The sequence below is a fragment of the Mus caroli genome, unplaced genomic scaffold (genome assembly GCF_978045245.1).
Source record: "Mus caroli unplaced genomic scaffold, Mus_caroli_1 scaffold_9, whole genome shotgun sequence".
Taxonomy (NCBI): Eukaryota; Metazoa; Chordata; class Mammalia; order Rodentia; family Muridae; genus Mus; species Mus caroli.
In genome coordinates this window covers 111,700,262-111,728,144 of record NW_028227264.1, presented here as the reverse complement: position 1 = coordinate 111,728,144, position 27,883 = coordinate 111,700,262, and the positions used below count along the sequence as shown (strand labels likewise).

The 27,883-nt window shown below is 39.0% G+C and overlaps 1 protein-coding gene across 1 annotated transcript; it reads right to left on the bottom strand.

Annotated features, from left to right (window-relative positions):
- On the bottom strand, window positions 1-27,883 carry Glipr1l1 (GLIPR1 like 1). Its single transcript, XM_085843443.1, has 5 exons — window positions 27,602-27,883; window positions 19,977-20,219; window positions 9,774-9,874; window positions 2,231-2,316; window positions 1-123 (listed from the first exon to the last, which is right to left on the bottom strand). The coding sequence occupies exons 1-5, from the start codon at window positions 27,797-27,799 to the stop codon at window positions 41-43; spliced, it is 711 nt and encodes a 236-aa protein (XP_085699569.1). The 5' UTR covers window positions 27,800-27,883; the 3' UTR covers window positions 1-40.

Below are 27,883 nucleotides of genomic sequence, written 5' to 3'. Positions count from 1 at the left end.
TTTTAGCATTTAAAAATTTTCTTCTGAATAGAAATAACAGTTAAAGTAGTCTCTGAAGAATAAAACCAAGCACAAGTACATGGCATGCTGCTTTCTGGTGAGGTGTATTCCGATTCATGGGACCTGCCAATAAAACACAAGGATAGACGCTCAATGACCTGTCCATAAGACATAATGATCAAAAGCTCAATGACTTATCAATAAAAGGCAATGATCAGAAACCCAATGATATATCAATAAAACAAAATGGACAAAAGCTCAATTTAATTTTAAAAAAATAACTAAAGAGGTTGGGCATTTAGCTCAGTGGTAGAGTGCTTTTCTAGCAAGCACGAAGGCCCGGTTTCAGTCCTCAGCTCTGAAAAACAACAAAAACAACTACTACACCCCCAAAATAACTAAAATACTCTCTAGATGTACTGTCATGTATAAATTATGGGGGTCTAGTGAAAGAAAGGCTACATAAAATTTATACACACACACACACACACACACATATATACATATATCTTTTAAAATAAGGTAATCAGTTAGAATCGGAGAGGAAACCAGGAAAGGGGATAACATCTGAAATGCAAATCAAGAAATTACCTAATAATAATAATGAAAAACAAAACAAAATACTCTTTAACTTAAGAAAACAAAACCTTTCAAAGCTTACAGGATTGAAAAGCTTTATAATGCTGCCTATCACTAACGTCATGCCAATACATACTCCTAGAATGCCTCTTGTGTTACAGGCATAAATATCTAAAAATAGGTAGAACTGCATAAAAAATGAGCCCACAGTAGCAACAAAAGTTTTATTTTTGACACTGCCATGCCTGGCTTGAGTCTACGAGGAAAATTCAATTGTTTTATGTGGACTTTTAAACTTCATCATCATTGCTGTAGTGGTACTTACCCCAAATTCATTATTCCTACATCTAAATTTTGTCTTCAGCTTTGAATTGCAAGAGGACCTTGTGGGTGAGAGAAATGTATCCTTTGCATTTGCTTCCTACCCCAATTCACTGACATATTTTCATTCACTTCCTACCCTGTACCATGGTTTTAGATTTTAGATACAGTGATTCTCAGAAAAGAGAAAACAGCAAAGGGGAAGGTATTATCATATTTAAAAGATGTATTAAATTATACATAGGAGTGTTTGTATGTGCACCTGCACATCAAAAGAGGACATCAGATCCCATGGGACTACAGTTATAGACAGTTTTGAGCTGCCATGTGGTTGCTGGAATAGAACTTGAGACCTTTGGAAGAGCAGTCAGTGCTCTTAACCACTGAGCCATTTCTCCAGCCCCTATCATTAATTTTTAAATAGAATGGATAAAAGGAACAAAACTGGTCATTTTAGGATGATAAGCACTATGAAGAATATACATCAGATTATCAGAATATAATGAGGGAATATAATGACAGCTAAAATTTGTTGCTGGCTTACTGTGCTTTGTGTTCATATTGCTTTGTGTGGCTTATCATATCTACTCTCCTTAATGGCCTCTCAAATTAACTTGTCTGATTCCAACACTCACATAATTGTAGATATACCCATATGCCTGTCTTTTAAAATACAAGTCAGTCAAGCAAAAAATAAAGTACATTAATCAACATTAAAGGGTGACCAATAAACAGAAAAGGAAAAGCACACACGTTAGAACTCACAGGGCTCAGATGGAACACAACTACAGACACAACAGTTCAAAACCAGAGTATAGCATAGTCACTAAAGATATGAATTCACTACCTAACACATATATAACACATACATAATATGAACAAGCTATTTTTAATAGAGACTGTCTCCCAAATATAAACAAACAAACAAACAAATACATCACATACATTGAAACCACAATTTCAAAAGAAGTAAGGCTCATTTTCCAGCCTTTTTTTTTTTTTACTAGCTATTACAACCTGGAAGCGAAAGTCATTTAAGGGGTTAGAAGCCTATGCAGATAAACATCCCAACCAACAGCTATCTTGAGCACTACAGCAGACTAGATCACAGCTGTGTTTAATTGTTGTCTTCTTCCTTGAAAGGGGAAATATCAGGGAAGGAAAGGAATTATCTGAACTAAACACATTTAATATAATTAATGGTAAATGCTTTATGTTCTAATCAAAGCAAACAAGTCATCTAGAGATTAATATCAGGAAGGACCACATATAAAAAGATAATGAAATTGTGGAATCATTACTGTCTAATATTTTTTTCTCTTTTACTTACTGCAGAGACTATTCTTACACGTCTTTTGTCCGCACTTAGAGCAAGAGTCTCCTCTCGTGTAAGGTCTGAAGCCTATAAAGTTTCCTCTGCCAAAACAGGAAACACTTATTAACCAATGCCACTATACTAAATTTATCAATGTCTATGCAAGCTTTTCTGTTTTTCAATAAGTCATGAGTGTTGAAAATAAAAAAAAATCAATGCCTGCTCTTTAATAGAAAGACTCATTTCCTATATGCTAGGACACCATTCAAACTTTTCTTTTTAAATTTTATTTCTTATTATTTCTTTAATTACTTTTTGCATTTAAAATTTCTTTTTATTTATTCTCATTTTTAAAATTTAGAATATAGGGTGATTGTACAGGCTTGTAATCCCAACACTTAGGAGGCAGAGAGAGGCAGAGGCAGGTGCACATCTGTGAGTTAAAGGAAAGTTTAGTCTATGTAAAGAGTTTTGTGCCAGCCACATATATGTGATGAGACCTTGTTTCAAAAAAAGAAAATAGAGACCAGCACCGGAGTAGCTAGGGCGCAGGGTCAGCTGACACTCGCCAGCTACCCACAACACCCGCCACAGGATCTTAAGACTTCTGGTGAGTGGAACACAGCTTCTGCTCCAATCCAATTGCGCGCGGGACCTGAGACTGCATTAGTTAGGGAAGCAGAAAACCGGCCTGAGTAGGGCCACAAGCCTCTTCGGGTCTGACCAGCACCTGGGTAGCTAGGGCGCAGGGTCTGCTGACACCCACCAGCTACCCACGACACCCGCCACAGGATTTTGAGACTTCTGGTGAGTGGAACACAGCTTCTGCTCCAGTCCAATCAAGTGGGACCTGAGACTGCTTTGGTTGGGGAGGCAGAAATCCGGCCTGAGTAGGGCCACAAGCCTCTTCAGGTCTGACCAGCACCTGGGTAGCTAGAGCGCAGGGTCGGCTGACACCCGCCAGCTACCCATGACACCCTCCACAGGATTTTGAGACTTCTGGTGAGTGGAACACAGAGTCTGCTCCAATCTTTAAATAGTGACAACAATAACAACTAATCCCAGAGATTACCAGATGGCAAAAGGTAAACGTAAGAATCTTACTAACAGAAACCAAGACCACTCACCATCATCAGAACCCAGCACTCCAACTTCGCCCAGTCCAGGGCACCCCAACACACCGGAAAAGCTAGACCCGGTTCTAAAAGCATATCTCACGATGATGGTAGAGAACATCAAGAAGGACTTTAATAACACACTTAAAGAAATACAAAAGAACACTGGTAAACAGGTAGAAGATATTAAAGAGGAAGCACAAAAATCCCTTAAAGAATTGCAGGAGAACACTGCTAAACAGGTAAGGGACATTAAAGAGGAAGTACAAAAATCCCTTAAAGAATTGCAGGAGAACACTGCTAAACAGGTAGAAGACATTAAAGAGGAAGCACAAAAATCCCTTAAAGAATTGCAGGAGAACACTGCTAAACAGGTAGAAGACATTAAAGAGGAAGCACAAAAATCCATTAAAGAATTGCAGGAAAACCAGACCAAACAGGTGATGGAATTGAATAAAACCATCCAAGACCTAAAAAGGGAAGTAGAAACAATGAAGAAAACCCAAATTGAGGCAACACTGGAGATAGAAACACTAGTAAAGAAATCTGGAACCACAGATACGAGCATCAGCAACAGAATACAAGAGATGAAAGAGAGAATCTCAGGTGCAGAAGACTCCATAGAGAACATCGGCACGACAATCAAAGAAAATACAAAATCCAAAAAGATCCTAACTCAAAATATCCAGGAAATCCAGGACAAAATGAGAAGACAAAACCTACGGATAATAGGAGTAGATGAGAATGAAGATTTTCAACTCAAAGGACCAGCAAATATATTCAACAAAATTATAGAAGAAAACTTCCCAAACCTAAAGAAAGAGATGCCCATGAACATACAAGAAGCTTACAGAACTCCAAATAGACTGGACCAGAAGAGAAATTCCTTCCGACACATAATAATCAGAACAACAAATGCACTAAAGAAAGATAGAATACTAAAAGCAGTAAGGGAAAAAGGTCAAGTAACATATAAAGGCAAGCCTATCAGAATTACACCGGATTTTTCACCAGAGACTATGAAAGCCAGAAGGGCCTGGACAGATGTTATACAGAAACTAAGAGAACACAATTTCCAGCCCAGGCTACTATACCCAGCCAAACTCTCAATTACCATAGATGGAGAAACCAGAGTATTCCACGATAAAACCAAATTCACACATTATCTTTTCACGAATCCAGCACTTCAAAGGATAATAACAGAAAAAAACCAATACAAGGACGAGAACCACTTCCTAGAAAAAGCAAGAAGGTAATCCCTCAACAAACCTAAAAGAAGACAGCCACAAAAACAGAACACCAACTCTAACAACAAAAATAAAAGGAAGCAACAATTACTTCTCCCTAATATCTCTTAATATCAATGGACTCAACTCCCCAATAAAAAGACATAGACTAACAGGCTGGCTACAGAAACAGGACCCAACATTTTGCTGCTTACAGGAAACTCATCTCAGAGAAAAAGATAGACACTACCTCAGAATGAAAGGCTGGAAAACAGTTTTCCAAGCAAATGGTAGGAAGAAACAAGCTGGAGTAGCCATTATAATATCTGATAAGATTAACTTCCAATCCAAAGTCATCAAAAAAAACAAGGAAGGGCACTTCATTCTCATCAAAGGTAAAGTCCTCCAAGAGGAACTATCAATTCTGAATATCTATGCGCCAAATACAAGGGCAGCCTCATTCATTAAAGATACTTTAGTAAAGCTCAAAGCACACATTGCAACTCACACAATAATAGTGGGAGACTTCAACACACCACTTTCACCAATGGACAGATCATGGAAACAGAAACTAAACAGGGACACAGTGAAACTAACAGAGGTTATGAAACAAATGGATCTGACAGATATCTACAGAACATTTTATCCTAAAATGAAAGGATATACCTTCTTCTCAGCACCTCACGGTACATTCTCCAAAACTGACCACATAATTGGTCACAAAACAAGCCTCAATATATACAAAAATATTGAAATTGTCCCATGCACCCTATCAGATCACCATGGACTAAGACTGATCTTCAATAACAAAATAAATAATAGAAAGCCAAAACACACGTGGAAACTAAACAACACTCTTCTCAATGATACCGTGGTCAAGGAAGGAATAAAGAAAGAAATTAAAGACTTTCTGGAGTTTAATGAAAATGAAGCCACAACATACCCAAACTTAAGGGACACACTGAAAGCATTTCTAACAGGAAAACTCAGAGCTCTGAGTGCCTCCAAAAAGAAACTAGAGAGAGCACACATTAGCAGCTTGACAACACACATAAAAGCTCTAGAACGAAAGGAAGCAAATTCACACAAGAGGAGTAGACGGCAAGAAATAATCAAACTCAGGGGTGAAATCAACCAAGTGGAAACAAGAAGAACAATTCAAAGAATCAACCAATCAAGGAGCTGGCTTTTTGAGAAAATCAACAAGATAGATAAACACTTAGCCAGACTCACTAGAGGGCATAGGGAAAGTACTCTAATTAACAAAATCAGAAATGAAAAGGGAGACATAACAACAGACCCTGAAGAAATCCAAAACACCATCAGATCATTCTACAAAACGCTATACTCAACAAAACTGGAGATCCTGGATGAAATGGACAAGTTTCTAGACAGATACCAGGTACCAAAGTTAAATCAAGATCAGGTTAATGATCTAAACAGTCCCATATCCCCTAAAGAAATAGAAGCAGTCATTAATAGTCTCCCAACCAAGAAAAGCCCAGGACCAGATGGGTTTAGTGCAGAGTTCTATCAAACCTTCAAAGAAGAACTAATCCCAGTTCTTCACAAACTATTCCACAAAATAGAATCAGAAGGTACTCTACCCAACTCATTCTATGAAGCCACAATTACTCTGATACCTAAACCACATAAAGACCCAACAAAAATAGAGAACTTCAGACCAATATCCCTTATGAATATTGATGCAAAAATCCTCAATAAAGTTCTCGCTAACCGAATTCAAGAACACATCAAAAAAATCATCCATCCTGACCAAGTAGGATTCATCCCAGGGATGCAAGAATGGTTCAATATACGAAAATCCATCAATGTAATCCATTATATAAACAAACTCAAAGACAAAAACCACATGATCATCTCGTTAGATGCTGAAAAAGCATTTGACAAAATCCAACACCCATTCATGATAAAAGTCTTAGAAAGATCAGGAATTCAAGGCCCATACCTAACCATGATAAAAGCAATATACAGCAAACCAGTAGCCAACATCAAAGTAAATGGTGAGAAGCTAGAAGCAATCCCACTAAAATCAGGGACTAGACAAGGCTGCCCACTCTCTCCCTACCTATTCAACATTGTACTTGAAGTTCTAGCCAGAGCAATTAGACAACAAAAGGAGATCAAGGGGATACAAATCGGAAAAGAAGAAGTCAAAATATCGCTTTTTGCAGATGATATGATAGTATACATAAGTGACCCTAAAAATTCCACCAGAGAACTCCTAAGCCTGATAAATAGCTTCGGTGAAGTAGCTGGATATAAAATTAACTCAAGCAAGTCAATGGCCTTTCTGTACACAAAGGATAAACAAGCAGAGAAGGAAATTAGGGAAACAACACCCTTCTCAATAGTCACAAAAAATATAAAATACCTTGGCGTGACTCTAACTAAGGAAGTGAAAGATCTGTATGACAAGAACTTCAAGTCCCTGAAGAAAGAAATTAAAGAAGATCTCAGAAGATGGAAAAACCTCCCATGCTCATGGATTGGCAGGATCAACATTGTAAAAATGGCTATCTTGCCAAAAGCAATCTACAGATTCAATGCAATCCCCATCAAAATTCCAACTCAATTCTTCAACGAATTGGAAAGGGCAATCTGCAAATTCATCTGGAACAACAAAAAACCTAGGATAGCAAAAATTCTTCTCAAGGATAAAAGAACCTCTGGAGGAATCACCATGCCTGACCTAAAGCTGTACTACAGAGCAATTGTGATAAAAACTGCATGGTACTGGTATAACAACAGACAAGTAGACCAATGGAACAGAATTGAAGACCCTGAGATCAACCCACATACCTATGGTCACTTGATCTTTGACAAGGAAGCAAAAACCATCCAGTGGAAAAAAGACAGCATTTTCAACAAATGGTGCTGGCACAACTGGCGGTTATCATGTAGAAGAATGCGAATTGATCCATTCCTATCTCCTTGTACCAAGGTCAAATCTAAGTGGATTAAGGAACTCCACATAAAACCAGAGACACTGAAACTTATAGAGGAGAAAGTAGGGAAAAGCCTCGAAGATATGGGTACAGGGGGAAAATTCCTGAATAGAACAGCAAAGGCTTGCGCTGTAAGATTGAGAATCGATAAATGGGACCTCATAAAGTTGCATAGCTTCTGCAAGGCAAAAGACACCGTCAATAAGACAAAAAGGCCACCAACAGATTGGAAAAGGATCTTTACCTATCCTAAATCCGATAGGGGACTAATATCCAATATATATAAGGAACTCAAGAAGGTGGACTCCAGAAAATCAAATAACCCCGTTAAAAAATGGGGCTCAGAACTGAACAAAGAATTCTCACCTGAGGAATACCGAATGGCAGAGAAGCACCTGAAAAAATGTTCAACATCCTTAATCATCAGGGAAATGCAACTCAAAACAACCCTGAGATTCCACCTCACACCAGTCAGAATGGCTAAGATCAAAAATTCAGGTGACAGCAGATGCTGGCGAGGATGTGGAGAAAGAGGAACACTCCTTCATTGTTGGTGGGATTGCAAGCTGGTACAACCACTCTGGAAATCAGTTTGGCGGTTCCTCAGAAAATTGGACAAAAAGCCCATCAAAATTGCAAGAAACAGACCCACTTGTCCTGGGTTAGGGATGGGTGTGTGCGTCCACTTCTCTTAAGGACACTTGTTTCTAGGACCCTAAGTGGTGCAGACTAGCACCTGCTCTGAGCATGCCTCCTCAGTCTCTGTGAGGTCGCATGCACTTTGACTTTGCCCATCTTGATTGAGAAGGCCTTGTTACCTTGGTGTCCTCCACCTCCTCTGGCTCTTAGACTCTTTCTGCCTTCTTGTTCTAGGGCTTCGTTCAACTTCAAGGGGAGGGATTTGATGGAGACCTCCTGTTTAGGGCTGAGAATGAACTTCTTTCTAGCAACCAGGAGTTAATGTTTTTCTCTGAATCTATTGAGATGGTCATGCGATTCTCATTTTCATGGTGATCAGTGGAGTGAATTAATTCAGTATTTCAGATTGTTTAAATCAGCCTTTTATACTGGCAAACTTCTTCCCAGATAATTAGGATTTTATATTGTATTCAGCTGAGAAATTTTGTTTAGAGTTTTTATGTCTGTCCTAAGGTATAGTGATCTACAGCTTTCCTTTAGTTTTGTTTTTTGATTGTTTTGGTTTTTTTTTTTATTGCCTTTGTAATTTGTATCTTTTAAGAAACTTTGCCATTTAACCCAAGCTGCAACATTTGTGGACAAGACTGTATTATTCTCATGATGATACATGTAAAACATATAGTGCTAATTTCTGAATATTGTTGATGTCTTTCGTCTTCTTCCACTGAGAGCAGTTTGGAAACCCTTTGACTTTTTGTTGATTTTCTCTCTCTCTCTCTCTCTCTCTCTCTCTCTCTCTCTCTCTCTCTCTCTCTCTCTCTCTCTCTCTCTCTCTCTTTTTGTTATCTTATTTGTCTCATTTATTTAACTAATTCTGTTTACTTTGGGCTTATGTGTCCCTCCCAAGTCTCTTTAGGTGGATTGTAGGAGGCAGAGAGATTCTTGGGCTCCCAGATAAGCATTAAGGAAACCAGGAATGTCAAACACAGAGTGTTGTCTCTTTAAAGGGGGGTTGGGGCCGGGGCATGTATGACCTGTCCACCCAGAGGTCTGGGAATGGAGATGGTTAACACTTGTGACCCCTGTGGTATCTGTATAGCCAAGCTATGCTCCCCCAGACCCTTATGTTTACCCTTCCTACAATCTATAGCACTAGCCTCCCCTAGACCCTTATTAGGAGCGTTTTAAGACAAACATTTTACTCACCAAGCTATCTTCCCAGCCTCTACTTTTCAAACTTAAGAAATAGTTTCCATCACTTCTATCCTCAGGGTGAACGAGTTCAGGGAAAGGGAGTCTTCTCAATTAGGCAGATCTCTAGCCCCATCCTATTTTCACCTTTAAAATTAATTTTGCAGAGGGAGAGGACATCAAAGTTCCTTTAGGTTCTAACATAAGATTCTGCTTTTGTAAGCATCTGTGTTGTTGTTTTATTTTGAGACATGGTCTCTCGATGTAGCATTGGCTGTCCTGGAACTCACAGAGCTCCAATATCTCTGCCTCCTGAATGCTGGAATGAAAGGTGTGCTCTACCACATCCATCTTTGTAAGCATTTGTTTACAGCAGTTATTTCAACTTAGGACATTTTAAAAAAGGAAATTAACTTACGCTGGTGAATAATTACATACAAATAGCCCAGCTGAAAATCCCCTGAGATTAGGACAATTTGAAACTGCACAACCAATTTTAACTGTTTTGGCCCAAACTACCTATAAGCAAAGAAATTGAAAAAGTAACATGTTAAACAATCCATATAAACAGTAAGTTATGGAACTATGTATAATCTTAATTATGCAACCTATATACATATATATGTTTACTGCATTTTTTCTAACATCTAACACATTAAGTTATAATTTGTTAAGGCTGCTGTCATAATAGCTGAATGGTTTCTATTAGGAAACTATTATCATAAACTGAAAGAATAACTTAATAACTGAATCATAATATAATACATTGTTAAAAAAATCACCAGTTCTTCTAGATAACCTAGAAACCATTTTAATTCTCTCCATGGTCACACTACAAGAAAGATCCAGCTCAGACTTGGATTAAAAACAATAATTTACTTCTTTCTTAGGAAAAAGTGTTGCCAAATTGCTGTGCCAATGCTGCTTTTAGTTTGCAGCTTTAAAAGTATTCATACCTTTGTCAAATCATAAGGTAGGCATGTGACATTTATTTAAATGGTCAATGGTAGGAATGGTAACTTGAAAATATTTTTGAGGTCCAAGGAAAGCTAACTTCAAAAGAAGAAGCAGTGTTGTACGGAAAACTAACCAGAAGAAAGAGCTAAGGATGTGTGCAATGCCTCAAGTCCCTTTCATCAACGGTGGAAGGTAATTTTTTCCTATTCTCCAAAGGAAAAGAGAAGGGGATATTTTATTTATCCCTCTTGGAAATGAAATAATTTAAGAAAAAAATTTGACCAGACCAAGTCATTTTTTAATTAATTAAATTTTTTACACTCCAGATTTTATTCCCCTCACTGTACCCCCTCCTCATCACCCTCTGACTGTTCCACATCCCATATACTTCCTCCTCACCCAACTGTTTCCATGTGGATGTCCCCACCCTACCTGACCTCTAAACTCCCTGGGGCCTCCAGTCTCTTGAGGGCTAGGTGCATTATCTCTGATTGAACATAGACCCAGCAGTCCTCTGCTGTATATGTGTTGGGAGTCTCATATCAGATGTATGCTACCTGTTTGGTGGTCTAGTGTTTGAGAACTCTCGGGGATCGAGATTAATTGAGAGTGCTGGTCCTGACAAGGTCGCCCTCCTCCTCAGCTTCTTTCAACCTTTCCTAATTCAACCACAAGGGTCAGCTGCTTCTGTCCATTGGTTGGGTGCAAATATCTGCATCTTACTCTCTCAGCTGCTCATTGGGTCTTCCAGAGGGTGGCCATGATAGGCCCCTTTTTGTGATCACTACATAGCCTCAGTAAAAGTGTCAGGCCTTGGGACACCACTTTAGACCTGTTGTTGCTGGACCTTCTTTTCCTTAGGCTCCTCTCCATTTCCATCCTTGTAGTTCTTTCACACAGGAACAATTATGGGTGAGAGTTTTGACTGTGGGATGGCAACCTCCTCCCTCATTTGATGCTCTGTATTCCTGCTGGAGGTGAGCTCTCTAAGTTCCCTCTCCCTACTGTTGGGCATTTCATCTAAGGTCACTCCCTTTGAGTCTGATACCCAAATCACACAAGGACCTAACCAAAAAAGATAACTACAGACCAATCTCACTTATGAATATCAATGCAAAAATACTCAATAAAATTCTTGCAAACTGAATCTAAGAACATATCAAACCATCATTCACCAAGATCAAGTAGGATTGACCCCAGGGATGCAAGGTTGGTTCAATATATGAAAATCCATTAATGTAATGCACTGTATTAACAAACTCAAAAAAATATCACATAATCATCTCCTTAGATGAAGAAAAAGCATTTGACAAAATACAACACCCCTTCGTGTTAAAAGTATTGGAGAGATCAAGAAATCAAGGCTCATATCTAAACATAATAAAAGCAATATACAACTAAGCAACAGCAATTATCAAATTAAATGGAGACATACTTGAAGCAACCCCACTAAAATTGGGGACAAGGATGCCCAGTCTCCCCATGTCTATTCAATGTAGTACTCAAAGTACTAGGTAGAACAATAAGAAAACAAAAAGAGATTAAGACAAAGAAAGAAATAAAGGTATCACTATTTGCAGATGATATGATAATATGAATAAGCAACCCCAAAAATTTTACCAGAGAACTTCTCCAGCTGATAAACAACTTCAGCAAAATGGCTGGATAGTAAATTAACTCAAATCAGTAGCCTTCTTTTATATGATAAACAGGCTGAAAAAGAAATTAGGGAGTTGGGCAGTGGTGGTGCACACCTTTAATCCCAGCACTTGAGAGGTTGAGGCAGGCAGATTTCTGAGTTTGAGGCCAGCCTGGTCTACAGAGTGATTTCCAGGACAGCCAGGGCTACACAGAGAAACCCTGTCTCAAAAAAACAAAAACAAAACAACAACAACAAACAAAAAGAAAGAAAAGAAATTAGAGAAACAACTCCCTTCATAATAGGAATAATATAAAATATCTTGAGGGTAACTCTAACCAGACAAGTAAAAGACCTGTATAACAATAACTTTAAGCCTCTCAAGAAATAAATCAAAGTTGATTTCAGAAAATGGAGAGATTTCCGATGCTCATGAATTAGCAAAATTAATGTAGTAAAAAGGCCATGCTACCAAGAGCAATCTACAGATTCAATACAATCCCCATTAAATCCCAACACAATTCTTCAAAGACATGGGAAAAGCAATTCTCAAATTCATCTGGAAAGGCAAAAAATCCAGAATAGCCAAAAAAAAAAATTCTTAATAATAAAAGAACTTCTGGGGGAATCACCATCCCTGACCTCAAGCTTTACTACAGAGCAATATTGATAACAACTGCATGGTATTGGTACAGAGACAGACATTAATCAATTGAAAATAATCGAAGATCCTGAAATAAAACCACACACTTAAAGATACTTGATCTTTGACAAAGAGGCCAAAAATATACATTGGAAAAAAAGAAAGCATCTTCAATGAATGGTGCTGGTCTGTAGAAAAATGAAAATAGACCCATATTTGTCACCTTGCACAAAGCTCAAGTCCAAGTGGATCAAGGACCTCAACATAAAACCAGATACACTGAATCTAATAATAGAAGAGAAAGTGGGAAAGAGCCTTGAACTCATTGGCACAGGGGGAAATTTCCTAAACAGAATTCCAATGGCTCATACTCTAAGATCAAGAATTGGTAAACTGGACCTCATGAAACTAGAATGCTTCTGTAAGGCAACGGACATAGTCAATCGGCAACCTACAGATTGGGGAAAAAAAAATCTTCACTAAATCCACACCCGATAGAGGGCTAATAGCCATATAAAGACCTATATCCATATATAATATCATATATAAAGAACTCAAGAAGCTACCACCAAAAAAAAAAAAAACAAACAACACAACCAGCAAATCGGGTATAGAACTAAACTGAGAATTCACAACAGGGGAATCTTGAATGGCTGAGATGCACCTAAAGAAATGTTCAAAGTCCTGAGTGATCAGAGAAATGCAAATCAAAACGATCCTGAGATTCCACCTTAGTGTTCTTGGGTGCGTGGTATGTGTGACTTGTGTGCCATATGCTCCTGTGCATGGGCAGATACATGGGTTTCTGCATGCATGGAAGCAAGAAGTGGATGCTAGGTTCTTCCATGATTGTGCTCTATCATATTCTCTGGAAACAATGTTTCTCATTAAACTGACTTAAGGCTGTATGGCCAGAGACCCCAAGAGATCTTTCTGTCTCCCCTATGCTTCCCTCAATGCCCGCCCTTGCTGGGGTTCATCATGCTTGGAGATGCCCAAAGTTTTACATGGGTTTGGTGGATTCAAATTAAAGCCCTCATGCTTGCATATAAAAGTGTTCCTCACATGCTCCACTATGTTCATAGCAGCCTTATTTATAATAGCCAGAAGCTGGAAAGAACTCAGATGTCCCTCAACAGAAGAATGGAAACAGAAAATGTGGTACATTTACACAATGGAGTACTATTTAGCAATTAAAAACAATGGATTTATGAAATTCTTGGACCAATGGATGTATCTGGAGGATATCATCCTTAGTGAGGTAACCTAATCACAAAAGAAGTCATTAGATATGCATTCACTGATAAGTGGATATTAGCCCAGAAACATAGAACACCCAAAACAAGAAAATCAAGAAGAGGGAAGCCCAATGGGTGGATACTTCATTCCTCCTTAGATTGGGAACAAAATACCCATGAAAGGAGTTACAGAGACAAAGTTTGGAACTAAGACAAAAGGATGGACTACCCCACCCGGGGATCCATCCCATAATCAGCCACCAAACACAGACACTATTGCACAATGCCAGAAAGATTTTGCTGAAGAGACCCTATTATAGCTGCCTCATTTGAGGCTATGCCAGTGCCTGGCAAATACAGAAGTGGATGCTCACAGTCATCTATAAGATGGAACACAGGGCCCCCAATGGAGAAGCTAGAGAAAGCACCCAAGGAGCTGAAGGGGTCTGCAACCCTATAGGTAGAACAACAATATGAACTAACCAGTACCCCCAGAGCTTGTATCTCTAGCTGCATATGTAGCAGAAGATGGCCCAGTCGGCCATCATTGCGAAGAGAGGGCCCTTGGTATTGCAAACTTTATATGCCCCAATACAGAGGAATGCCAGGGCCAAGAAGTGGGTGTGGGTGGGTAGGGGAGCAGGGCAGAGGGAGGGTATAGAAAACTTTCGGGATAGCATTTGAAATGTATATAAAGAAAATATCTAATAAATAAATAAATAAATAAATAAATAAATAAATAAATAAATAAAAGTGTTCTTAAGTATTAATCATATCCCTGGCCCTGCTTAGTTTATTTATTTAGTTTTTATTATTATTATTGTTACTTTATTTTTATTGTCTATGGGTTTTTTTGGTTGGGAGCATTTATTTTATTTTTTTATTAGATATTTTCTTTATTTACATTTCAAATGTTATCCCATTTCCCAGTTTCCTCTCTGAAAATCCCCTATCCCCTCCTTCCTCCCCCTGCTCCCCAACCCGCCCACTCCCACTTCCTGGCCCTGGCATTCCCCTGTACTGGGGCATATAATCTTCTCAAGACAAAGGGCCTCTCCTCTCATTGATGGCCGACTAGGCCATCCTCTGCTACATATGCAGCTAGAGACATGAGTCGCACCATGTGTTTTCTTTGATTGGTGGTTTAGTCCGAGGGAGCTCTGGGGGTAATGGCTAGTTCATATTGTTGTTCCTCCTATAGGGCTGCAAACTCCTTCAGCTACTTGGGTATTTTCTCTAGATCCTTCATTAGGGACCCTGGGCTCCATCCAATAGATGGCTGTGAGCATCCACTTCTGTATTTGCCAGGCACTGGCAGAGCCTCAGAGGAGACAGCTATATCAGGATCCTGTCAGCAAAATTTTGTTGGCATCTGCAATAATGTCTATCTTCAGTGGTTTTTATGGGATGGATCCACAGGTGGGGCAGTCTCTGTATGGTCATTCCTTCAGTCTCTGCTCTGACCTTTGTCTCTGTAACTACATCCATGGGTATTTTGTTCCCCCTTCTAAAAAGAACCAAAGTATATACATTTTGGTCTTCCTTCTTCTTGAGTTTCATATGTTTTGCAAATTGTATCTTGGGTATTCTGAGCTTATGGGCTAATATCCACTTATCAGTGAGTGCATATCATGTGTGTTCTTTTGTGATTGGGCTACCTCACTCAGGTTGATATCCTCGAGATTTGCCTACGAATTTCAAAATTCATTGTTTTTAATAGCTGAGTAGTACTCCATTGTGTAAACGTACCATGTTTTCTGTATACATTCCTCTGTTGAGGGACATCTGGGTTATTTCCAGCTTCTGGCTATTATAAATAAGGCTACTATGGATAAGGTGGAGCATGTGTCCTTATTACATGTTGGAGAATCTTCTGGGTATATGCACAGAAGTGGTATAGCTGGGTCCTCCTATAGTACTATGTCCAATTTTCTGAGGAACCACCACACTAATTTCCACTGTGGTTGCACTAGCTTGCAATCCCACAGGAATGGAGGAGTGTTCCTCTTTCTCCACATCCTTGCCAGCATCTGCTGTCACCTGATTTTAGCCATTCTGAATGGTGTGAGGTGAAATCTCAGGGTTGTTTTGATTTGCATTCCCTGATGATTAAGGATGTTGAACATTTTTTGAGGTGCTTCTCAGCTGTTTGATATTCCTCAGTTGATAATTCTTTGTTTAGATCTGTACCACATTTTTAATAGGGTTATTTGGTTTTCTGGAGTCCAACTTCTTGAGTTCCTTATATATATTGGATATTAGTCCCCTATCAGATTTAGGATTCGTAAAGATCCTTTCCAAACCTGTTAATGGCCTTTTTGTCGTATTGACAGTGCTTCCTTTGCCTTCCAGAAGCTTTGCAATTTTATGAGGTCCAATTTGTCAATTCTTGATCTTACAGCACAAGCCATTGGTGTTCTGTTCATGATTTTTCCCCTGTGCCTATATGTTTGAGTCTCTTCCCCACTTACTCCTCTATAAGTTTCAGAGTCTCTGGTTTTATGTGGAGATCCTTGATCCACGTATACTTGAGCTTTGTATAAGGAGATAGGAATGGATCAATTCGCATTCTTCTACATAGTAACAGCAAATTGAACCAGAAAATTTGTTGAACATGCTGTCTTCTTTTCACTGTATGGTTTTAGCTCTCTTGTCAAAGATCAAGTGACCATAGGTGTGTGGCCTTCATTTCAGGGTCTTCAATTCTATTCCATTGATCTACTTGTCTGTTGCTGTACCAGTACCATGCAGTTTTTATCACAATTGCCCTGTAGTACAGCTTGAGATCAGGGATGGTGATTCCACCAGAGGTTCTTTCATCATTGAGAATAGTTTTTGCTATCCTAGGTTTTTGTTATTCCAGACAAATTTGCAAATTGCCCTTTCTAACTTAGTGAACACTTAAACTGGAATTTTGATGGGGATTACATTGAATCTGTGGATTGCTTTGGCAAGATAGTCATTTTTACTATATTAATCCTGCCAACCCATGAGCATGGGAGTTCTTTCCATCTTCTCAGATCTTCAATTTCTTTCTTCAAAGACTTGAAGTTCTTATCATACAGATCTTTCACTTCCGTAGAGTCACACAAAGGTATTTTATATTATTTGTGACTATTGAGAAGGGTGTTGTTTCCCTAATTTCTTTCTCAGCCTGTGATGGTTTGTATATCCTTGGACCAGGGAGTGGCACCATCTGAAGGTGTGGCCTTGTTGGAATAGGTGTGACCTGGTTGGATTGGGTGTGTCACTGTGGGTGTGGGTATAAGATCCTCACCCTAGTTGCCTGGAAGTCAGTCTTCCACTAGCAGCCTTTGGATGAAGACATAGAACTCTCAGCTCCTCCTGTGCCATGCCTGCCTGGATACTGCCATGCTCCCACCTTGATGATAATGGACTGAACCTCTGAACCTGTAAGCCAGCCCCAATTAAATGTTGTTTTTTATAAGACTTGCCTTGGTCATGGTGTCTGTTCACAGCAGTAAAACCCTAACTAAGACACAGCCTGTTTATCCTTTGTGTAGAGAAAGACCACTGATTTGAGTTAATTTTATATCCAGCTACTTCACTGAAGTTGTTTATCAGGATTAGGAGTTCTCTGTTGGAATTTTTGAGGTCACTTATATATACTATCATATCATCTGCAAATAGTGATGTGTTGACTTCTTCCTTTCCAGTTTGTATCCTTTTGATCTCCTTTTGTTGTCGAATTGCTCTGGCTAGAACTTTAAGTGCTATATTGAATAGGTAGGAAGAATGTGGGCAGCCTTGTCTAGTCCCTGATTCTAGTTGGATTGCTTCACATTTCTCTTCAATTTGTTTAATGTTGGCTACTGGTTTGCTGTAGATTGCTTTTATTATGTTTAGGTATGGGCCTTGAGTTCCTGATCTTTCCAATACTTTTATCATGAAGGGGTGTTGCATTTTGTCAAATGCTTTATCAGCATCTAATGAGACAATCATGTAGTTTTTGTCTTTGAGTTTGTTTATATAGTGGATTACATTGATGGATTTCCATATAATGCATACCTGGAATGAAGGAACTTGATCAGGATGGATGATCATTTTAATGTGTTCTTGGATTCAGTTTGTGAGACTTTCATTGAGTATTTTTGCATCGATCTTCATAAGGGAAATTGGTCTGAAGTTCTCTTTCTTTGTTGGGTCTTTGTGTGGTTTAAATATCAGAGTAATTGTAGCTTCATAGAACCTATTGGATAGAGTATCTTCTGTTTCTATTTTGTGGAATAGTTTGAGGAGAATTGGAATTAGGTCTTCTTTGGAGATTTGATAGAGCTCTGCACTAAACCCAAGTCCTGGGATTTTTTTTTTTATGGTTGGGAGACTATTAATGACTGTTTGTATTTCTTTAAGGGGATATGGGAGTGTTTAGATTGTTATCTGATCCTGGTTTAACTTTGGTAGCTTGGATCTGTCTAGAAAATTGTACATTTCATCCAGGTTTTCTAGTTTTCTTGAGTAGAGGCTTTTGTAGTAGGATCTGATGATTTTTTTGGATTTCTTGTTGTTGTTGTTGTTATGTCTCCCTTTTCATTTCTGACTTTGTTAATTAGGATGCTGTCCCTGTGCCCTCTAGTGAGTCTGGCTAAGGATTTATCTATCTTCTTGATTTTCTCAAAGAATGAGCCCCTGTTTTGGTTGATTTCTTTGAATAGTTCATTTTCTTTCCACTTGGTTGATTTCAGCCATGACTTTGATTATTTCCTGCCTTATACTCCTCTTGGGTGAATTTGTTTCCTTTTGTTCTAGAGCTTCTAGGTGTCCTGTCAAGCTGCTAGTGTATGCTCTCTCTAGTTTCTTTTTGGAAGCACTCAGAGGTATGAGTTTTCCTCTTGGGAATGCTTTCATTGTATCCGATAAGTTTGTGTATGTTGTGGCTTCATTTTCATTAAGCTCTAAAAAGTCTGTAATTTCTTTCTTTATGTCTTCATTGACCAAGGTATCATTGAGGAGAGTGTTGTCCATCTTCCATGTGAATGTTGGCTTTGTATTATTTATGTTGTTATTGAAGATCAGCCTTAGTCCATAGTGATCTGATAGGATGCATGGGGCAATTTCAATATTTTTGTATCTGTTGAGGCCTGTTTTGTGACCAATTGTATGTTCAATTTAGGAGAAGGTGCCATGAGGTGCTGAGAAGAAGGTATATCCTTTTGTTTTAGGGTAAAATGTTCTGTAAATATCTATTGAATCCATTTGTTTCATAAATTCTGTTAGATTCACTGTGTTTCTGTTTAGTTTCTGTTTCCAGGATCTGTCCATTGATGGGAGTGGTGTGTTGAAGTCTCCCACTATTATTGTGTGAGGTGCAATTTGTGCTTTTTGCTTTACTAAAGTTGCTTTAATGAATTTGGCTGCCCTTGCATTTGGAGCATAGATATTCAGAATTGAGTGTTCCTCTTGGGAGATTTTACCTTTGGTGAGTGTCTACACATATGTTACAACAATGAAAGAAATGGAGGTCATGAGTTTGAAGCCAGCAAGCAGGGAGGTATAGAAGGACAGGAGGGAAGAAAGGGATAGAGAAATATGATGTCATCATATTTTAATTTCAAAAAGAAAAAGGGGAATATAAACCAAATTAGTGGGGCATTAGCATGTAGAAGAAACTATAATGAGTTAAATACACAGTAATAAAAGTTATCAAATTGATTGTGGAGAGAAAAATATGATAAACATAATAAGAGACATCAAACTGGTATGATCTGAATATACTTCCAGTACTGGTAGCAGGCAACTAGGAGGAGAGAACTATTGTGAGAAACAGCCACCCATGTTTTCCAAATGTATTTTAATCTATAGATTTAGTGTGGGGAAAGCTCAAGATTCGATAACACAAGGAACATGTGAAGACCAAGGCACCTGACATACTTTGTGTAAAGTTGATAAGGACGTAAAAGCAACAACAGGTGGGGAAAACGAGATCACAACAGATTTCGTGAAAGTAACGTAAAAAAAAATGTCAGTAGAGTCACATTGTCAAAGATAGGAAAAACTATACTCAGTACATGGAATCACCAATAAGAGGCGGTATTTTTTTATGGATTTAAAACAAATTATAAAAAGATTGGCTTGTAACTAAAGTGAACAAGAGAACTAATTAATAACTTGCCAAGTACATACCTGTGTATAATGGCCACATATTTTAGAACAGGTATTAAGATCAAAATTATAATCTTTACTTTCATTATACCAATTAATAACAACATCTTCTGGTTGGGTTTCAATTCCACCCAAATATATATTTTCTCCAATAAAGTCATACTCCTCAAGACAGCTGTACCGTTGTTGGATACAGGGATTATGTTCAAATTTGCACTCTCTAGTCCATGCTTTCGCTAGTTTTGCCAGCTGATGGTCCCAAAACTGAAAAAAATAAAAGAATAATATTCAATTGAATAATACATATTTGGTTACAAATTTTATTTTGAGCCCTTTAGTAAAAGCAATTTTTTGTTGTTATTTGTTGTCTTAGCTACTTTCTTATTACAACCAAACCTGAAAGAAACAGAAGAAGAAGTTACTTTGAAACACCATTTCAGAGGGGTCATGACATGGTTACTTGGCACCATGTTCCTGCCCTATCATGAGGCAAACATCAGGAGCTTCTTCAGAGTGAACAAGGGCAATAAGAAACTGGAACAGAAAGTCATCAGGGCAAAGCCCAGGCCCTGTCTAGGCCTGCCTCCCCAAACTTGCCTCCTTAACCCTGCCTCCCCAGTCCCCACCTCACCAACCCCACCCACCTCCTCAACCCTGCCTCCCTAAAGACTAATAATGTACCTCCAGAAATGTAAGAAAATAGGACAGTTGTATGTATCACTGCAACATCAAAGGCCTCAACTCAACTTCTTCTTGCAATCTTTTTGTCTCAGGGATGCCAGCCCAATGTCCTCAACCTTGGCAGCTGCCTCCCACCTCAAAGTAATGTCACACTCAAGCCTGCAACTTGTGAGAAGTGTTCTCTAAAGTGTCTCCCAAGCCTTTTATGCCTTAAGTAGTAAAGATTTCAACAGATCATTGACACCTATCAGGAGGACACCCCTTTAGAGCACAGGAGCAAATTCCAGGAATATAACAGACTTTCATTTCTTCGTGATATGAGATGTACAAGCATGGTTGTTAAAAATTAAAACAAGGACGCCAGCACCAGGGTACCTTGGGCACAGAGTCTGCGGACACCTGAAAGGTACCCACAGGACCCTCCTCGGGATCTTAAGACCTCTGTTTAGTGGTACACAGCTTCTGCTCCAATAATCTCGTGGGACCTGAGACTGCATTAATTAGGGAAGAAGAAAACCCAGCCTGATCACGGTCACAAGTCCCTTCCAGTCCATGCCAGCACCAGGGTACTTTGGGCGTGGAGTCAGAGGACACCCGCAAGGTACCCACAGGACCCTCCAAAGGATCTTAAGAGCACTGGTGAGTGGATCACAACTTCTGCCAGGAGGCAGGTTCGAACACGAGATATCTGGGCACCTTCCCTGCAAGAGGAGAGATTGCCTGCAGAGAGTACTCTGAACACTGAAATTCAGGAGAGAGCTAGTCTCCCAGGTCTACTGATAGAGGCAAACATAATCACCTGAGGAACAAGCTCTAACAAGAGACAACTAAAACAACTAACTCCAGAGATTACCAGATGGCGAAAGGCAAATTTAAGAATCTTAATAACAGAAACCAAGACCACTCACCATCATCAGAACGCAGCACTCCAACTCCACCCAGTCCTGGGCACCCCAACACACCCGAAAAGATAGTCCCTGATTTAAAAACATATCTCATGATGATGGTAGAAGACATCAAGAAGGACCTTAATAACTCACTTAAAGAAATACAGGAGAACACTGCTAAACTGGTAGATGATCTTAAAGACGAAGCACAAAAATCCCTTAAAGAATTGCAAGAAAACACGACCAAACAGGTGATGGAATTGAATAAAACCATCCAAGACCTAAAAAGGGAAGTAGAAACTATAAAGAAAACCCAAAGTGAGGCAACGCTGGAGATAGAAACCCTAGGAAAGAAATCTGGAACCATAGATGTGAGCATCAGCAACAGAATACAAGAGATGGAAGAGAAAATCTCAGGTGCAGAAGATTCCAGAGAGAACATCGGCACAACAATCAAGGAAAATACAAAATGCAAAAAGATCCTAACTCAAAACATCCAGGAAATCCAGGACACAATGAGAGGACCAAACCTATAGATAAGAGTAGTAGATGAGAATGAAGATTTTCAACTCAAAGGACCGGCAAATATCTTCAACAAAATTATAGAAGAATACTTCCCAAACCTAAAGAAAGACATGCCCATGAACATACAATAAGCCTACAGAACTCCAAATAGACTGGACCAGAAAAGAAATTCCTCCCAACACATAATAATCAGAACAACAAATGCACTAAATAAAGATAGAATATTAAAAGCAGTAAGGGAAAAGGGTCAAGTAACATATAAAGGCAAGCCTATCAGAATTACACCAGATTTTTCACCAGAGACTATGAAAGCAAGAAGACCTTGGACAGATGTTATACAGACACTAAGAGAACACAAATGCCAACCCAGGATACTATACCCAGCCAAATTTTCAATAACCTTAGATGGACAGACAAAAGTATTCCACGACAGAACCAAATTCACACATTATCTTTCCATGAATCCAGCCCTTCAAAGGATAATAACAGAAAAAAACAAATACAAGGATGGAAACCACGCCCTAGAAAAAGCAAGAAGGTAATCCCTAAACAAACCTAAAATAAGACAGCCACAAGAACAGAATGCCAACTTTAACAACAAAAATAATAGGAAGCAACAACTACTTTTCCTTAATATCTCTTAATATCAGTGGACTCAACTCCCCAACAAAAACACATAGACTAATAGACTGGCTACACAAACAGGAGCCAACATTTTGCTGCTTACAAGAAACCCATCTCAGGGAAAAAGATAGACACTACCTCAGAATGAAAGGCTGAAAAACAATTTTCCAAGGAAATGGTCTGAAGAAACAAGCTGGAGTAGCCATTCTAATATCGAATAAAATCGACTTCCAACCCAAGGTCATCAAAAAAGACAAGGAGGGGCACTTCATACTCATCAAAGGTAAAAATCTTCCAACAGGAACTCTCAATTCTGAATATCTATGCTCCAAATACAAGGGCAGCCACATTCATTAAAGAAACTTTAGTAAAGCTTAAATCACACATTGCACCTCACACAATAAGGTGACTTCAACACACCACTTTCACCAATGGAGAGATTATGGAAACAGAAACTAAACAGGGACACAGTGAAACTAACAGAAATTAGGAAACAAATGGATCTAACAGATATCTATAGAACATTTTATCCTAAAACAAAAGGATATACCTTCTTCTCAGCACCTCACGGTACCTTCTCCAAAACTGACCACATAATTGGTCATAAAACAAGCCTCAACAGATACAAAAATATTGAAATCATCCCATGCATCCTATCAGATCACCATGGACTAAGGATGATCTTCAATAACAAAATAAATAATAGAAAGCCAACATTCATGTGGAAACTGAACAACACTCTCCTCAATGATACCTTGGTCAAGGAAGGAATAAAGAAAGAAATTAAGGACTTTTTGGAGTTTAATGAAAATGAAGCCACAACATACCCAAACTTATGGGACACAATGAAAGCATTTCTAAGAGGAAAACTCATAGCTCTGAGTGCCTCCAAAAAGAACCTAGAGAGAGCACACATTAGCAGCTTGACAACACACCTAAAACCTCTAGAACAAAAGGAAGCAAATTCACCCAAGAGGAGTAGAAGGCAGGAAATAATCAAACTCAGGGTCAAAATCAACCAAGTGGAAACAAGAACTATTCAAAGAATCAACCAAATGAGGAGCTGGTTCTTTGAGAAAATCAACAAGATAGACAAACCCTTAGCCAGACTCACTAGAGGGCACAGGGAAAGCATTCTAATTAACAAAATCAGAAATGAAAAGGGAGACATAACAGATCCTGAAGAAATCCAAAACACCATCAGATCCTTCTACAAAAGGCTATACTCAACAAAACTGGAGAACCTGTATGAAATGAACAAGTTTCTAGACAGATACCAGGTACCAAAGTTAAATCAATATTAGGTTAATGATCTAAACAGTCCTATATACCCTAAAGAAATAGAAGCAGTTATTAATAGTCTCCCAACCAAAAAAAAAAGCCCAGGACCAGATGGGTTTAGTGCAGAGTTCTATCAGACCTTCAAAGAAGATCTAATCCTGGTTCTTCACAAACTATTCCACAAAATAGAAGTAGAAGGTACTTTACCCAACTCATTCTATGAAGCCACAATTACTCTGATACCTAAACCACAAAAATACCTAACAAAGATAGAGAACTTCAGACCAATTTTCCTTAAGAATATCGATGCAAAAAAATCCTCAATAAAGTTCTCCCTAACCGAATCCAAGAACCCATCAAAACAATCATCCATCCTGACCAAGTAGGTTTCATCCCAGGGATGCAGGGATGGTTCAATATATGGAAATCCGTAATCCAGTATATAAACAAACTCAAAGACAATAACTACATGATCATCTCATTAGATGCCTAGAAAGCATTTGACAAAAACCAACACCCATTCATGATAAAAGTCTTGGAAAGATCAGGAATTCAAGGCCCAAACCTAAACATGATAAAAGCAATCTACAGCAAACCAGTAGCCAACATCAAAGTAAATGGTGAGAAACTTGAAGCAATCCCACTAAAATCAGGGACTAGACAAGGCTGCCCACTTTCTCCCTACCTATTCAACATTGTACTTGAAGTCCTAGCCAGAGCAATTAGACAACAAAAGGAGATCAAGGGGACACAAATTGGAGAAGAAGAAGTCAAAATATCACTTTTTGCAGATGATATGATTGTATATATAAGTGATCCTAAAAATTCCACCAGAGAACTCCTAAACCTGATAAACAGCTTCACTCAAGTAGCTAGATATAAAATGAACTCAAACAAGCCAATGGCCTTTCTCTACACAAAGAATAAACAGGCTGAGAAAGAAATTAGGGAAACAACACCCTTCTGAAATAGTCACAAATAATATAAAATACCTTGGCGTGACTCTAACTAAGGAAGTGAAAGATCTGTATGATAAGAACTTCAAGTCTCTGAAGAAAGAATTAAAGAAGATCTCAGAAGATGGAAAAATCTCCCATGCTCATGGATTGGCAGGATCAACATTGTAAAAATGGCTATCTTGCCAAAGCAATCTACAGATTCAATGCAATTCCCAACAAAATTCGAACTCAATTCTTCAATTAGAATTAGAAAGAGCAATCTGCAACTTCATCTGGAATAACAAAAAACCTAGGATAGCAAAAACTCTTCTCAAGGATGAAAGAACCTCTGGTGGAATCACCATGCCTCTCCTAAGGCTTTAACTACTGAGCAATTGTGATAAAAACTGCATGGTACTGGTATAGTGACAGACAAGTAGACCAATGGAATAGAATTGAAGACCCAGAAATGAATCCACGCACCTATGGTCACTTGATCTTCGACAAGGGAGCTAAAACCATCCAGTGGGGAAAAGACAGCATTTTCAACAAATGGTGCTGGCACAACTGGTGGTTATCATGTAGAAGAATGCGAATTGATCCGTTCCTATCTCCTTGTACTAAGGTCAAATCTAAGTGGATCAAGGAGCTCCACATGAAACCAGAGATGTTGAAACTTATAGAGGAGAAAGTGGGGAAAAGCCTCGAAGATATGGGCACAGGAGAAATGTTCCAGAATAGAACAGAGGTGGCTTGTGCTGTAAGATCGAGAATTGAAAAATTGGACCTCATGAAACTGCAAAGCTTCTGTAAGACAAAAGATACCGTCAATAAGACAAAAAGGCCACCAACAGATTGGTAAAGGATCTTTACCTATCCTAAATCACATAGGGGACTAATATCCAATATATATGAAGAACTCAAGAAGGTGGACTCCAGAAAATCAAATAACACCATTTAAAAATATGGCTCAGAGCTAAACAAAGATTTCTAACCTGAGGAATACTGAATGGCTGAGAAACACCTGAAAAAATGTTCAGCATCCTTAATCATCAGGGAAATGCAAATCAAAACAACCCTGAGATTCCACCTCACACCAGTCAGAATAGTTAAGATCAAAAATTCAGGTGACAGCAGATGCTAGCGAGGATGTGGAGAAAGAGGAACACTCCTCCATTGTTGGTGGGATTGCAAGCTTGTACAACCACTCTGGAAATCAGTCTGGCCGTTCCTCAGAAAATTGGACATAGCACTACCGGAGGATCCAGCAATACCTCTCCTGGGCATATATCCAGAAGATGTCCCAACCGGTAAAAAGGACATATGCTCCACTATGTTCATAGCAGCCCTATTTATAATAGCCAGAAGCTGGAAAGAACCCAGATGTCCCTCAACAGAGGAATGGATACAAAAATTGTGGTACATTTACACAATGGAGTACTACTCAGCTATTAAAATGAATGAATTTATGAAATTCCTAGGCAAATGGTTGGACCTGGAGGGCATTATCCTGAGTGAGGTAACCCAATCACAAAAGAACTCAAATGATATGTACTCACTGATAAGTGGATATTAGCCCAGAAACTTAGAATACCCAAGATATAAATTACAATTTGCAAAACACATGAAACTGAAGAAGAATGAAGACTGAAGTGTGGACATTTTGACCCTTCTTAGATTTGGGAACAAAACACCCATGGAAGGGGTTACAGAGACAAAGTTTGGAGCTGAGACAAAAGGATGGACCATCTAGAGACTGCCATATCCAGGGATCCATCCCATAATCAGCCTCCAAACGCTGACACCATTGCATACACTAGCCAGATTTTGCTGAAAGGACCCTGATATAGCTGTCTCTTGTGAGACTATGCCAGGGCCTAGCAAACACAGAAGTGGATGCTCACAGTCAGCTATTGGATGGATCACAGGGTCCCCAATGGAGGAGCTAGAGAAAGTATCCAAGAAGCTAAAGGGATCTGCAACCCTATAGGTGGAACAACATTATGAACTAACCAGTACCCCAGAGCTCTTGACTCTAGCTGCATATGTATCCAAAGATGGCATAGTCAGCCATAACTGGAAAGAGAGGCCCATTGGACATGCAAACTTTATATGCCCCAATACAGGGGAACACTAGAGCCAAAAAGTGGGAGTGGGTGGGTAGGGCAGTCGGGGGCGGGGAGGGTATGGGGGACTTTTGGGATAGCATTGGAAATGTAAATGAGGAAAATACCTAATAAAAAATTTTAAAAAATAAGAAAATTATTAAAACAACACTTTTGCTCTCTAGCAGTCAGGCCATGAGTGTTTCAGGCCTCACCAATAATCTGTTATACTTTGTACAAACATTTAGAGCATGATTTGTAAATAAGCCACGATGTCTTACCCTAACTGGCCTTTCTCAAGAACGACAGATGGAGCTGCAATGTACCGTTTTCCAAATCAGGGAAATCTCTGCATCTTACCCATCCAGCTAGACTATGACTATCATATGTCATGCACAATGGCCCGTGTGGTTAAAGCAATTAACTTTCGAAATTCCATTGTTATAAAAGGAGTCAAGGGTGAGTCTTTCTTTTCCTCTGGGGGTGGGGGGTGGGGGATGCATCTACTAACAAGTTAAAATGAATTCTGGTCTTGGTAAATCATGTTTCATCTCCCTCCCCTGTTTAAACTCATTATTCTGAACAGAATCCCTTTTCTTCCTCACCAGTTGATTCATATCGGCTGCTGGGGGCTGGACCTTGCGTCGCAGTTCATTGTGGATGTCAAGGAATGCATTTATGAATTTCGGATCCGTGATAGTTGGCACCCGAGGAGGATCTTTGCCGAATGCCTTGGGCAGTCTTCTGGTTATCAAATACAGAACCAATATCCATAAAAAATTCAGTTTCTTCTTCAGGGCCATGGAAGGATGCGGAGGATACCCCTAGTGAATATGCCAGAACAGAGACTACACTTTAAACTGGCTCTGTCTTCCCTTTAGACTGGG

What these genes read in the sequence shown, in the direction of transcription:
- Glipr1l1 (XM_085843443.1), bottom strand. Translation starts at nt 27,799, where the DNA reads ATGGCCCTGAAGAAGAAACTGAATTTTTTATGGATATTGGTTCTGTAT. An exon ending in CAGCCGATATGAATCAACTG is followed by an intron (nt 20,220 to 27,601) that starts GTGAGGAAGAAA and finishes TATTTTTTTCAG; the next exon opens with TTTTGGGACCATCAGCTGGC. An exon ending in GTGTAAGAATAGTCTCTGCA is followed by an intron (nt 124 to 2,230) that starts GTAAGTAAAAGA and finishes TTTTATTGGCAG; the next exon opens with GTCCCATGAATCGGAATACA.